Consider the following 15,366-nt stretch of genomic DNA (forward strand, 5'->3'; position numbering starts at 1 on the left):
AATAGCTGACAGCAATTAACAGACATGTCCATACTCCCCCAAAACAAAATGATACCACATCACCCTTCCTGCAAGCAGAACCAAGACCAAAACCAAAACAATAACCAGGAAAGAAACGAGCTCTTTACTTACTGTAAATGACAGAAAAGAAGAAAACAAAGTCCCTTCGTCGTATCTAGATAATTTTGCCAGCACGCCTTCCAAGATAGTTACAAACTAGTAAAACAGCAAAAAAGAGAAAATATTATTATTTTAAACTGTAATTGTTCCCAATAAGGAGAAACACTTTTCAACCACATAGAGACTGGGACTGAGTCCTCTGCTCAATTTTGCATTTTATTATTTAATTCCCACCATCAGAGAAAGGAAGAGCCCGTCTTTACATAGCAATATTTGACTTATCCGGCTTTCTCGTCATTATTATGTGATTGCAAATATAGAGTGTTACAGAAGTGCAAAGTGACAAAATATTATTGAGTTGCATATAGCATGCGATAATATTAAATGCACTTTTCAAAATCCAAAACTGCGCAAAGCAGTTTTTACGTTACATATTAGCACTACATTTAATCCAATCTATTTTTATTTGTATTTTATCAGTAATTTGGGGGAAACAGAAGTTTAGCACTGGCAAATATAAATGTCTTCCCATTCAGCATTACTTAGTTAAAATTCTATAATTCATGAGGGTGACTGAAATAGCTTTATCTGACTTTTATGTTTTATTATGACTCTCACTGCATGTAAAACTAGAGGAAAAGGGGTTTTCATGATGGCAGAATTCCTTATTACCGTTTAACTTTCTGTATTTAAAAATCTAACTTTGTCAGTGCTGAAAAACAAAACAAACATTTCCTGCGTAACCTAGAACAACGTTTGGGGACAAATTCTTATTATATGCCACTTCATCAATTTATCTTCACACGGCTCGCCATCATCAGGAAATCACTCAGAGCTGTGGCTGGGTGAGGTGCAATGTTGTTTCTGAGACGTGCAAGTATCCAGCTCAACTTTTTAACGTGTTACATTTTAATGGAAATGCAGACATAACAAAGCAATGTTCACAATGAAACATTTCACCTGAAGCTGAAGGTTACCTTTGCCACCAGGAGTGTTATCATTTCTTTAACAGTTTCTTCAATTAGTTCATCTATTTTTGAATGGTATTGATGCTAAAGAACACAGGAAGACAGGTATTAGCATGTTTGGAAGGTGATGGTGCTACATCCATTCGTAATTTTTAGATCATACAATTTATAAATAAAGCCTGACCTGCAGAACCACTGTACTTCCATAGTTCTAGAAGCATCTGTAAGATTCTGACTCCAGGTCTTTGATGGAAAGAGATCTGAAGCTCTTAAAAAAAAAATCACCAGGCTCACTGTTCCTCACCCAAGGCTGGCGATGCCTTTGACATGTATGGGTACACACACATTAACAAATACATACATGGATGGCTTAATGGCCTAGCAGCATGTCGATCTGGATCTTAAAAAGCAAGCTAGCACAATAATGTAATAAAGAAGAAGAAAAATTATCTTTGGGAATCTGCTGGGGTGTGTGCGTGGGGCATAGATACCTCCAAAAGGAATGTGACCGAGTCAGTGACTTTGCAAAAACTGCCCTGAAATGTTCAGGTGCTCTGCATTCATGCCTCAGAGCTCCCCAGTTTTGTGACCAGGCACTGCCTGGATGTCAAGGCAAAGGGTCTTCTTCTGAGCCCTTGTGGCTACACTCATGTTCTCCATTCAGGGTTAAGCAGACCCAGGCATACAGCCTCTACTGAGACTGCAGCTAAGTTTTTCCAATTTCTCTAACTGTGGCTGTCACTTAAATTTAGATAGTAATGTGAAAACAAACCCCCACACAAACAAAAATCTGCTGTAAATGCCAGGGAAAAAGGAAAAGCAATTTCAACACAAAATATTATATGCCAGCTCCTTGACATTTATTAGATCATTTTAGTATCCATTTGAATTATTCTGTATTTCCTTAACAAAACAACAACAACAATGCAAAACATTGCTATTTGGAAGGAAAATGCACTTACCCACTCTTTAGCAAACTTTCAGAAGGATGATTAATTAGGACCAGAAAAAGAAAGGAACAGTGCAAATAAAAATTAGGACAAAAGGACACATGAGAAAATAAAAGTTAAATAAACCATACAAAAGCTGTGAAAACACAGAAATAAGCCTTAGTAATGTAGTTTGGTATGGTGATAACTGGCAAGTAGGAAGATTGAGAGTGAGCAAAGAGATGAGAGGTTTGGTTATAAGTAGAAAACCAGGGTAAAGTCTTAGGGGTAAGTTGAGAAGTCATGCTGCCTACAAAAATGTAGTTCTACAACCTTATCTGTGAGAAACAAAACAACCTGAGACCAATAAGAGGGGAACACTAGTATAAATTACTGATTTTGGAAAGGGAATAAGCAAACCCTGGATAAAGATTTTTGGTTACATATTTCAAAATAGCCAGAAAAAGAGGATTTTGAATATTTCTACTACATACACTCACACAAAGGAGAAATGTTTAAGGCAATGGATAGGTTAAATATACTGATTTAATCATTGCAAAATATATACATGTATCAAAATGTCATATTATATCCAATAAAAAATATAATAAGCATATCACAATCCAGAACAAAATAAAACTTAAAATTTTAGCTGTTCTGTTCTAGTATTATTATTTTAAAAACCAGTGTCCAAGCCCTTTCCTGGCACTGAGGCTCTCAGACTCATACATCTATTTTGAAGATCTAGATATAAAAGCATTTTGTAATTTGTAATTGTAGTTTGAATAGTATTATTTGTTCAAGTTCACAAGTAGCTGATAAGGGTAGAGAAAGCAAAGATCTTACTACTTAGTCATCCTCCTCCTCATTTTAGTTGATTAGAAGAAAACCAAAGCAAATGGCCCATAGTGTTTAGTCCTCATGAATCAGAACCCATGTTAGCTAAACTGCTAGATTCAAGAAAGAATTTACTCATAAGTGGTCTCAACCTAAGCTAACTGCAAATAAAATTAAATAAAACCCCTGCAGAATTCTATGCTAGAAGCACAAAGATGTCAGAGCAAAAGAATATAAGAATATTGACAGGGCTCCAAATTCATTTTTAGGTCTTGAGATAAAGTCCAGAATCACACCTTTACTTCCCTTTCTCATGTGCCTGCCTTACTGCACTAGGTTTTCTTTGGATTGCTACAAATGAGTCACATTTACTAAATTAATTATGGGATTAAGCTAAATCAGAAATGTTGGCTGTATACAAAAAAGTACAGAAACCCTGCACAAGGTGCTTCTAACCTAGCAAAGAAGAACATCAAAGGGGATAGAAACATTCTCTTGAAAAGCTTGGCTGAAGTGGCAAAACCAGACAAGAACTATTGTTTTCCACAGACCAAAAAAGATTCAGGGTCTGGGTGTGAGGAGTTAATGTTAGTCTGTCACCCAAGATAATCAGCCTTGCTTTTCAGGAGCTGGGGAACCTCCACCTCTTTCACAGGGAGACACGATGGAGACACTGTGGCTAAATGCATCACCAGTGGTTTGGGAGAATCTCTCTACCACCTTTAATTTTTGTGCCCTAATTGCTTTCCAGGTAGACCTATTTTCTCCCCCTTTCACTCTGTACAAATATTATGATCTCCATTTTTTTCTTCTTATAATGAACACTTTTTCTGCTTACAAAATAAAGTGTTTGCTATTATTTGGCCCCTTGTTTCCAGAGTAAACTTGAGAATAGCAATCTCTGCCACCTTATTTTCTCCTTTTTGCAATGGAGCCAGAATTATTATTGCTGTGAATGTAGAAATCAGTTTCACCTAACCAAGTATTGGCACAATATATGGAAATTCAGTTAAGAAACTTAGAAGTGGTATGTGTCAGTATCAATACTTCAGAACTATCATTACTAACTAATTAGCATGGCATTTGCATTTCCCTAAACTCACTTAAGATCTATGCAGTTTACTAGATGTAATTTTGCCTTAAATAAACTAACCTAAATTAAAACTCACTTTGGAAGACAGTAGGGCAGAGTAATAATTACTCTCTGAATTATGCAGCAAAGTGGTAAATGTCAAAGCAGCTCCCATTCCTATTTAAGTAATCACAAAATACATGAATCTTTTGTATTTTCCTGATATATGTGACTTATTTGATAAATTTGCTTTTCTGGACAATAGTGAGTACTCTGCTTTCACTCTGCTCTTTCCAGGGAGAAATTCAGTTGTAGGCAGATGTGAATCCCCATAAAGGAAAATATATGCCACTGGAACATCTTTTGTCATCTTCTGACTAGGTTATCTTGTCAGAAAACCCTGACGGTCTGACCAATTATCCAATTCTACTGATCCGGAAATGGGTACAAAGGGAGGATCTTCTCAGTTTTTCCATTTTCTGTTCTCTTTGCTGGCCTCCCTGGATCTACTTAACTTAGACCTCAAAGCTCTATCCTCCAGCCCTAGATCATGGTGACAGCTACCAAGATGCCTACAGATTTCCAATGGTGTGGGAGTTTGGGGAGTTTGCTTTTGTTTCTGATGGGCTAAGTTGCTGCGGATTCACAATCACTCTGTGCAAAGCATTCCACTTGACTTCCTGTGCTGCACATTTTGCCTTGTCATGGAACAGATTGTGTGTATGTTGTCTTTCTGTTAAGACCATCTGACCTTGGAAATGAGATGAAAACAGACTAGACCAAGTGAGAAACTATTTAATACACAATTTCCTCTCTATTGGTACTTCACAAATTTTAATGAAAAAATAAATATTTAAGATGGAAAAGTATGGTTAACAAATGTCTCAACAGCTGCCTTTAGATGAGACATTATCCCAGGGATGAAATTCACGAAGTGATCTTACAATTGGAGATTACATCAGCTCGCCAGTATCCAGTCTAAAACAGGTTGAAGGAGGTAGAATCCAGGTGGTGGCCATGGTGGGAATGAGAAAATATGTGCTTAATATTCAGTATTCACAAAGGGCAAACTGTGAAAACACTGGACTTCCATCTATTCTTGTGCGAATCTCGGATGTTTCTAGCCATCCTTGGACAATTCCACTTTAATAAGTCAGTTTTTCTTTATGATGAATATCCCTAGTCTTCAAAGACAGAAAAGTCATGAAGGGACCCATTTCCAGTGACTTTCCACTGAAGCTGTACTCAAAGTCACAGCCACTGTGCCAAGCCCTCAAAGGAAGTGTAGTCATGTCTGGCTATAGCCTAACTTTTCTTAGCCACTTGGAATTCTATGTCAGAAGGCACCTCACTTCCCACAAGGTGGCCACTTAAGTCTTTGATTCACTTATACTGAGGAGAAGGGTCATGGCAGGTCTTTCTAACATGGCTTGGGAAAATCTGGTATCTTTAGGATAAGAATCAAAGATTATAACACAGTATTTGATGGTCTCTTAATAAAGATATTTAGTTTCTCTGTGTGTATTGTTTTGGGAAAAAAACAAGAAATGGGCACATTCCTCAGTTACTGGTTTTCATTAAAAATGTTGCATTGTATGGGGGAAAATACATCTAATATTTTCTACCTTACCAAACAGAACTGAGTCCAGGAAGAAATAGACTCTGCTGTTTAGCCTAAAAAATATTACCATTTGGATAATTCCAAGATAACTCTCTAATCTTATATCCAGATATTAGACTGTATTTCCAATTTTAGAAAGGTACATACTTCCCAATGGTTGTGTATCACATGCTATATCTTTCATTTGACAAACAGTGGCAATAATGTTACAAGAGGGACTTGTTCAAGATCATATGGTTGGTAGCTAAGATGAGGGTTCACAGTACATAATGTTTAAGCCACTAGACAATTTATTCTAGAAAACCAGACTCCAAGGTTAAGACCAGGTCATCCTACTTTTGCATACAAATGCTAGTGATAAAGACGAGAGCCAGGGTTTACTCTGATAAAAGTCAACTTATTATTTCTTACCATCAGTCTTCAAACAGGACCTATGATTTGGTTAAGGAAGTTCATAGATCCTCTGAAATTATATAGGAACACTTTGTGCAAATATTTCTTTCCTGGGAAATGGAGTCATAACTTTCACTGAAATCTTGGTGGATTTTGGTCACCCCCTCCATTTTCATTTCTCTCCCTAAACCCCAAACTCAAAAGAAAAATGTTAAGGTAAGAGTAACTTGGCTTGTTTGGAAGGGGTGCTTAGCTATCAGGCTGGGATTGGGGGAGTGCCTTATACAGGCTATAAGCATATTAATCTGTAAGAGCTACTGAGGGAACAAGGAGGCCAGTTTCACTGTATCAACTCTTTCCCACCATGGAATGGTGTTGTCCTTGTGAAACTTAGTTAAAATGCCTATCTCAAGAATCTGTGAGGATAAGAAGATAAATTGGACTCCATAAGGCTTAAAAAAAGGTTTTTCCTTTGAAGGGTACTATCAAGAAAGTGAAGAAGATAACCCACAGAATGAAGAGTTGAAATCATGTATATACTAGGTCTAATATCCATAATATATAAAGAATGCCTACAACTCAACAATAAAAACACAAATAAACCAGGTTAAAAATTGAGCACATGATTTGAATAGACATTTCTTCAAAGAAACTACACAAATGGCTAATGAGCACATGAAAGGATGTCAAACATCACTATAAATCAAAAGCACAAGAAGAACCACTTGACACACACAGGGATGGCTATCATAAAATGACCAATAAGAAGCATTGTCTAAAACATGGAAAAATTAGGTCTCTCATACAGTGTTTACAAGAATATAAAATGGTATAACAACTTTAGAAAACAGTTTGGCAATCCTTCAAAGAGCTAAACATATTCTGCTGGGTATTGAGGGGGTAGGGGGAGAGGGAGGGGGCGGAGTGGGTGGTAAGGGAGGGGGTGGGGGCGGGGGGGAGAAATGACCCAAGCCTTGTATGCACATATGAATAAAAAAAAAAAAAAAGAGATAAACACAATTGACTATGGGACCCGGTGTTTCCATTCCTAGGTATATACCCAAGAAAAATGAAAACATAGGTCCAACATGACAATTTGTACACAAATCATCATAGCAGCATTATTTGTAATAGCTGAAAGTAGAAACAACTCAAATATCCATCAACTGACAAGTAGATAAAGGTCATAAAGTCATATAGTGGATATTATTTAGCCATAAATAGGAAGACCAATGCATGCTACAACCACGGATGAATCTTGAAAATAGTATGTTAAATGAAAGAAGCCAGACATACAAGGTTACCTGCTGTCTGGGTCTGTTTTTATGAAATGTTAGAAAGCAGGCAAATCTACAGAAAGTAGATTGGCAGGAGAGTGACTATTAATGACTACTTGGTTTCTTTTGGGGATGATAAAAATATCTTTTTTTTTTTTTTTTTGGTGGCCTCATGCTTGCTAGGCATGAGGCCTAGCATGAACTCAGGGCCTCATGCTTGCTAGGCAGGTGCTCTGACTGATTGAGCCACTCCACCAGCAAGGGGATGATAAAAATATCTTAAAACTGACAGTGATGATGCCTGCATAACTTTGTGAGTATAATAAAACTATTGAATCATGTACTTTAAAAGGGTGTATTTCATGAGTAAATTATAACCCAGCTAAATAAAAAGCAGCAGTAATACCAAGGGGAGAAAAATTCAGGAGGAATAGCGTTTTAGAAAGTATAAACTCAAGGGATCTCTGGTGAATTGTATAGCTCTCCCAAAGAAGGTTTTAAAAGTAGGTTCTGTGAAGCCTGAAAGATTTTTCAGGCTCCCAGAGAAGCTTGGATGGGCAGTGGTGTGAAGAGGTGCAGAGATAGAGAGGAGCTTACCAGGGTGGACTCCTCAATCAGGACATCTTAGCAGCTCTATTTTTATATGTTTTAGGTGTGGCCTTCCGGGTAAGGTTTGAAGAAGTCATTCTGCAGCTAAAGAGAACTGGACAATACTACTAGTATTTTTACAGATGAGGAAACTGAGGCCCAAATGAGCTGACTAACTTGTCCAACTCTGGTTTGCAGCATAACCATGGCAAGAATCTAGAAGTCCTACCAACCCAGGCTTTTCCTCAGGGGCTAGTCCAACTACCTGAGTCCTTTTCTTGAACTCATTTTTGGATACTGAGCCCCTGGACCAGTGGCTCTCAAAACACGATCTGTGGGGCAGCCAGTAAGATCAACATGACCAGGGAACTTGTCAGAAACATACCACACCCAGACCTAGCAAAAACTCTTGGGCAAGACCCAATGAGCTGGGTCTTCCGAAGCCCTCTGCATGGTGTGATGCACAGTGGAATATGAGTATCACTGTTCCAGATCATTCACATGCAGCAAGTGGAGTGGGGTGGGGTGGGAGTGGGAACCCAAAAACCAAGGGCCCCTGCATTTTACTCTAGTGCCTAGAACTTACTCCTCAGGAAAGGTTCAACTAGAGAGGAAAATCAGCCAGGAGCAGAAGCTAGCAGGGGGTGGCTGAGGAAGCTCACTTGTGGGGGATACAAGGTTGGAGAAGATCTTGCCAGGAAGAGAATACCACCAACCCACATTTAAAAATGGAAGGTGCCGAAAGAGAAAATAAATAACGAATAAGAAGCAAATATAATTTAGTAAAAAATTCTGAGCATGTAAGACTGGTATCGAAAGATCTGATTTAGGAGCAATTTATGCCAATTGGCAACAATATAGAGTTGCCAGAAATGTTTCTGAATTAATTCTAAATTGGTATATGAATATCTAGCTGGCGTAAGGCCACTGGAGAAAAATGATCACGATAGTCTTTAATCAAGCCGAAGTGGCTGTTTCCTACTCCTTTACATTTTAAATGCCGCTTTGGAATTGGAAACTTAGCAAAGGACTAAACTTTTGGTCAGGGAAGATTCACAATCAATGCAGTCTGTGGAAAATGGAAAGCCTGCAAGTTTTTTGGCCATTCAGAACCTGCAGGCTGGGGAGTGAGTAGTAGTGGAATCTAACATTATACATCCGGGAAGTTGCTAGATACAAGAAAGAGCTCTCCCGCTGCCCAGATGTTCCAAGTGATAAAATGCACTTCCAATGTGACTGTGATTTGCATTCTGGCAAACACAGATCTGTTGGAGATACCAGCCTAATAAATAAGGTCATCAAACGTCATTTAGCTTAAAGGAACCACCCCAACCCCAGCCAAGAATCAGTTCCAAGTGACTGGCACACGTATCAGCACACGCCTCAGAAATGTACTTGACAGATACCAAGTCCTTATCCGTGGCTTAATCTGTAAATGTTAAGAGTATATTTCTGAATCTAGCAGACTAGAGTAGAAGGAAGGAATTTGCAAAGTTTTCTTCTACATGATCAATGGAGAGAAAAATAAGTCTTTTTTTTTTTTTACCTCTTGGCCCATTTCCATGCTGCAAAGTTTTGTTGATTGAGCTTTGGCATCAACCATAACATTAAACATGGTGCATATCGACTGTGGGACTCGAAAATCTGTTGATCGACTGGTTTTTTGCAGCTTAACTTCAAATGCAATCCTGGTTCTATTAAAACAAAGTAGGAAAAGACCAATTCAGCGTTCAGATGGCAGCAGGTGGAGGAGACATTTTTCTGAGAGGTTAGTGAAAAAGAAAATTGAAGGCTGTAATCAGTTTCAATCGACAATGACTTCACATGTGTTCTCTTTTAAATGACTTCCCATCTAAGGAAGCCCTATTCATGGGGACAGCCACACACACCCTTCCTTTCTTAGCAGTACATGGAACACCTGTAGCTCAGCGTCTTTCTGTCTATAGTTTACATGGTATGGAGAACTCTAATTGCAGGAGAATGAATGAATTAACAAAAACCTGATTATAGCATTACAGCCTATGTAAGTTCTGTTACATTGGCAACTGCCTACCTCGAATCACTTCATTGAAAAAACAAAACACAAAAAAGCAGTTTCTAATCTTCAAAACCTCATGGTAGAGAAAAATCTTAAATGACATTTATTGTGACCCCCCTCCTTTCTGGCTTTGAAAGAGACTAAAAGGGAAAAAAATCTAGTAAATTTATTATATTGCATTAAAGACTAAAAAAATAGATTTTTTTTCTAAAGAAAATATATCAAGCTGTTAAAGACAGTCCCCTTTGGGACGGGGGGTATGGTGTGGTCTTGAGAAACTTCCATGATTTTTTTTTGTTTGCTTATTTTCAATACCAATGCATTATTTTTCAATAAGAATATATAATTTTGTAATTCAAACATCTTAATACACTTAATATACAACTATATTATACAGACTTTATATATATATTATACAATCAAGAGTTATGTGTAAGGTTGAAGTCCTAATCTAACATAGTTCTGGTATCAGTCATATTATGATTCCAGCAACAAGCTAGCCACTCACAGGGAAAACCTATCTTAACATGGGGAGTTGGTAAGACAGGTGTGAGATCTAATACTTTGATGTCAGCATTGGAAAGGGCCCAGCTATATTTTGAAAGGTTTCAGAGAAGTGGGTCACATCATCACATTGTTTTGAAAGCAAGGCACCTGGTTAATAAGTGGCTTTATTAAAGCCCCTTTCATCAAATGCATTTACTGTTCTTCAGCATTGTTCACTGTCAGGTTCCAGAGCTCATGCAGTCACCAAGAAAGCACGGCTTTAAGAGGAATTGGTAGCAGTTTCCTAACAGTGCATAGGAGGACCACACAGCTAGTTAGCTCAGGAAAGGATGCCAGCTTGCTAACACACCCTGGGTGCACACAGTGAAGCCAAGTATAATTTCTAAGGTTGGAAGCCCAGTTCTTAAGGGAAAAAAAAAAAAAAAGAGAAAAAACCCAAAGCCTCAAAACACCCCTATAGATTAAATGATCATGTTAAAGATAAATGTATCTTGGCTTCCAAAGACTCAGTGCATCAAAGGAGCTTTCTAACCATGATGATCATTTTAAGCTATGCTGAAATACATCTTTTTGAGTTTTGTGAAAAGAAAGCCTGATGGGGACTGAGTTGGACAGGTCCCTGTGCTGATCTACTGAGGCTTATGTGCCAGTTCCGGTCCAATCTGAGAAATGGAAATGCTAAATGTCTCCCTTCCAATGAGGTAATCATCTTCTGTTTTCACAGGAGCACTGTTCGTAGCCCTTAGAGTGCAGGGCTGTGGAAAGAGGAAGAGGAATGCAAAGTTAATACGACTGAGAGGACTCGAAGGGACCCAAAAGCCAGGAATGAAGGAACTACTTAACCCAATTTTCTCCTTGAGGGCAGAGCTGGGGTGCCTTGTTTCGTGTTTAGGAGAGATCTGATATAGTCTAGACCAGAAGCTCTGTAACTATTTGTCGAGTGAATCAATTAAATTTCCTGGGAACTTTGACATGAAGACTTGTTGGCCTTTTGGCATTGCATATTTACACCTATAAAACAATGCATTGTCCTAGAACAAAACATTATTTATTCTGCCCCCAAAAGGAAAACAATACTTCTGGGTTCTTCTAACACAGATTTTATGTTGTAAAACATCCAAAGGCTTCCATATGTCTTATCTTCTGAAGCTGGAGGTGAGAGGATGATTATTTCTAGCTGTTTTTGCTCCTGTCTGCTTTTGTGCTTATGTCTAGGGTCTTAATTGAAAGGGACAACAGGACATTCAAGAGTCTAAGGCCACCCATACATGTGTGGTGGGCACACTTCTGACAATAAAAGGTTAACTTGGCTACTATGCGCTGAGCTTGCTGCAGGAACCTGGGAGGGTGAAGAGCCTACACTGATTAAAAGGTGCTCTTTAGGTGTCTGGACCATGAGGATGGTCACCTGTGGTAAGGGATAAAACACAGTCTTATCCTCTTGGACATCCTCATACCTTCCCCTCTTCTCTGAGTATCTCCCTATTTCTTACTCCTACTCAGGAGACTGGCTTCTCAGCAAAGGACATAAATGTCTTTGTGTACAACGCATGCATACACCAGGAGCTGCATCAGTTTGAATGCATTTCAGCTCCTGGGTAAGATCAGGGGAGAGTATTTAGCCTCAGAGGACTGTCTTGCAAGAAGATTTTGGTTTGGCCATTGATATAGCCTACATAGGAGACAGGGAATTCAAAACCCTAAGGAAACATTTTGACCATGGATTTAAGAAAGGGGTCTCTCTGGTTCCAAGAGTGAGAAGAAAAGAACTGCAGCTAATATCTAGCTCACTAGGACTTTAAGCTTCCAGAAGTAGCACCAAACACCTGCTCTGACTCTCCACAGCAGGGTTCTTGCCTAATTTTGACTGAGATGCTATTTAACTGCCTGGATGGCATTATTCTTTTGTCCTTTGGGCTTCCAGTTTTGTGCTATTACTTCTCTTTTCTTCTTCTAAGATGATAAATTCAGAGCATTTCCAAACAACCCCAGCCCCCATCACCCACAATTGATCCATCAACTGAACTATACAACATCTGGAGATCTGGAGTAGCTTGTGCTGTTTGTGGTCTACTCTTTTTTGAATGAGGAAAAATAATGCAACAGTGATGAACTAGAAAAGAGACTTGGATGTGTGCCTGGGGGTAGGCATGGTGGTGATGTCAGATCAGTGGAATTCACTTCTGTATTTTATATGCAGGTAGAGATACTCCGTGAGGGAAGAGATATGGTCTTTTGTACTTCATTGTATGCCCAGGACTTAGCATTGTGCTTGCTATGTGGGAAGATCTCAAGCAATTTTGTTGAATGGATGAATATTGTCCTCATTTTTTTCCCCTCACCTTTTCAGAAAAATCTCCTTGGGAACTTCAAGTGGAGCATTCTACCTTCTACCCTAATCCTGTAAGCCACATTGACAAAACAGGCAATCTGTGCAAAAGCAAAGGATATGTTCAAGTCTTATACTCCCTTGCTGACAGTTAGACTGTGGGTGACACAACTTATAGTTGGCACATAGTAGGTGTGCTCAGCTCATATGTATAGAAGAATGACAGTACCAAGGCCCTACCTACCTTGCTGGGAAGTCATTAGATTCCTTCTACCTAACCATCTACATTCCAGAAACACTGAATCTAGAATTGTATGTTCTTCTCTTGTTTCTCCCAACTGCCTGCTTCCTGCACTCATACATTTAACAAATACTTATTATATAAATACTTTGTGCCCTATACTGCTAGAAGTAGGATATATAGATGAACAAGAATGGACATGGGTTTTATTCCCTCATGGAGCCAATAACCACAAAAAATTTGGTAGCCAACTCATTTGGAGATTGGAATAAATAAGGCACAGGTCGGTGGACTCTAGACTTGGATCAGCTGCCACTCCAGTTGACTTTAACAAGCCATCACCTTCTCCAAAACTTCTCGAAATTGTGATCTATTGATAAAGGAGGGATCAGCTGTTTCTGGAGTCAGTGGACAATAGGAAAGGAGGGCGAAACCTGTCTAGCCCTCTGAGCTTACCTTTTGACACAAGACTCAATCATGTCACTTGCCATCAGCTTCAGCCGTTGTTCTAGGTGCTTTCCAAATTCTTCCTCGGGCCAGTGCAAGTCCCGAATGAAGGTTTGAAGGGCATCGAGTTTCCAGAACAGGTCTTCTGAGGTGCCTGATCCATTACTGGCAGGATAAAAATTAGAAAACAAGAGTCATCCAGTAGCCTCAGGTTCAGAATAAGCTAACACAGAGACAAGTGGGGGCTAGAAGGCTTAAGGCAAACAGTGGATTCCACATACAAAATGACCGACGTGTGTTGGCGGTGGAAGGGGGGGGCAATCTCCATTGGCAGATTTTGAGTTTTACCATACATGACACAGTCTGCTTTGCTCAGCCAATTACTCTAGACCAGTAAGAAGTCTGAAGAAGATGGTGTTGTCCTGTAACAACTAGGAGAATGATGTATGGTAAAAATCAGCCTTCCTTTAATAACCACATTAACACATGTGATGATTCAGATGAAGGCCACGAGCCAGGGGGAGAAGTAAGTCTCCATGGATAATAACTACATGACCACATGCAGTTATTAGAATCCAGGGTGTCATGCATTTCCCCAGCTCCCCTCCAGAGCAGAGGCCTCTTGGAAATTGCACAAGACTTTCAGTTTTAATAGACAGTGCTAACAAAGTGGTGAGCGAGGACCTGCTTTCTCTCTTGAAGAGCTGGGAAGAAACAGGGATGACTCAGATTGAGACAGGGACGCCTGGATACCTTGAATCCAAAATTGTGGTATGGTTTGGTTATTATTCCAATTTTTATAGACTAGCCCACTGCATAGGCAGCCCCAGGATGAGGGGAGTTGGGGCAGGGGATATTGGCGATGCATCAGGGGTCAAAACCTGAGCTCTTTTTCTGTTGCACCATCTTACCCAGTCCTCTGTACAAATGGGGAAATGGGATTCGATTCCTTTTTGTGCAATGACAGCCAAGAAACTTTTACCTGGGGCATCCACGGAAAGCCTGTGTATGGGAAAATGCTCCACCTCTTACCCCTTTGCCCTTTTCTGGCTTTCACTTTCGTAACAATCCCATTTGGAGCTCTGAGGGGTGGCCCCCCCCACCCCCTTCCTCGCATACCACTAATGCTAACACGGTAATTTATAAAATGTTCAACACACCATGCATTACCACTTGTTCTGACATCGTCTATAGAAACAGATGAGAGTGGGTGTTTCTATTGTGACAGATGCCAGCTGCATTGAATTAATGCTTCAGAGAGAAATATAGCTAGTGCATAAATGCATACACAGCTACTGCGGGGTGGGGAGAGGGCAAACTCCCAACATGCCTACGGCCTGGACCAACAGGGCAATGTTTTCAGGACAGACCAGTCTGAGGTCAGTACGTAGATGTATCTGACACGAAGGAGCAGGTAACATGGAAACACGTCCTTAAAAATGAAAGGTGGCAAAGGAGGAAACTGGAATCATGAAAAGATATAGAATCAGGCATTTCCTGGTGGGTGACAGAGAATCTACGCCTTCTTCTCAAATACCGCAGTAAGCATCGTTCAAAAGTGGGGGAATGCGTCGTCTCTCTATGAAAGTTCAGCCTTCCCCTTGCCCCACCCTATGCTTGAGAGAAAAGAAACCCCAACTCTGTCTAGTCTAAGCCCCGTTTTGGAACTGCATGGTTTATGTTTTAAATCATTAAGTACATATGAATGCAATAATTGGTATTTATTACAACAACATTTTGACACCCATCTGGTTTCAGAGTTTCAAAAAATTCTTGTAGGTTTTTTTTTTCTTTGAAGAGCTTATTATTAAGTTTTGACATGAGGAAAAGAATATTTTCTTTTTATTTTTAAGATAAACTGTTAATGTTAAGGCAATAGCACCAAGATTATTTTGATTGCTGAGCAGTTACCAAAATGTGTTCCCACTCATGCTTAATTAATTGAACAGAGACCATTATCTGCTTTATTACAATGTCTTGATTCATATCTTTTCAAAAA

The 15,366-nt window shown here is 39.3% G+C and overlaps 1 protein-coding gene across 12 annotated transcripts in view; it reads right to left on the reverse strand.

The window, feature by feature from the left end:
• Positions 1-15,366, reverse strand: part of Cadps (calcium dependent secretion activator) — a 450,183-nt gene that overhangs the window by 65,888 nt on the left and 368,929 nt on the right. For all 12 annotated transcript variants that reach the window (XM_074044111.1, XM_020172817.2, XM_074044112.1 and 9 more), the window contains 4 exons: positions 13,377-13,532; positions 9,352-9,499; positions 1,098-1,172; positions 133-216 (listed from right to left, as the gene is read on the reverse strand). In XM_074044111.1, coding sequence (XP_073900212.1) covers positions 133-216; positions 1,098-1,172; positions 9,352-9,499; positions 13,377-13,532 — 463 coding nt within the window. The remainder of the gene's footprint in view (positions 1-132; positions 217-1,097; positions 1,173-9,351; positions 9,500-13,376; positions 13,533-15,366) is intronic.

Source organism: Castor canadensis, chromosome 10, assembly GCF_047511655.1.
Source record: "Castor canadensis chromosome 10, mCasCan1.hap1v2, whole genome shotgun sequence".
Classification (NCBI taxonomy): Eukaryota; Metazoa; Chordata; class Mammalia; order Rodentia; family Castoridae; genus Castor; species Castor canadensis.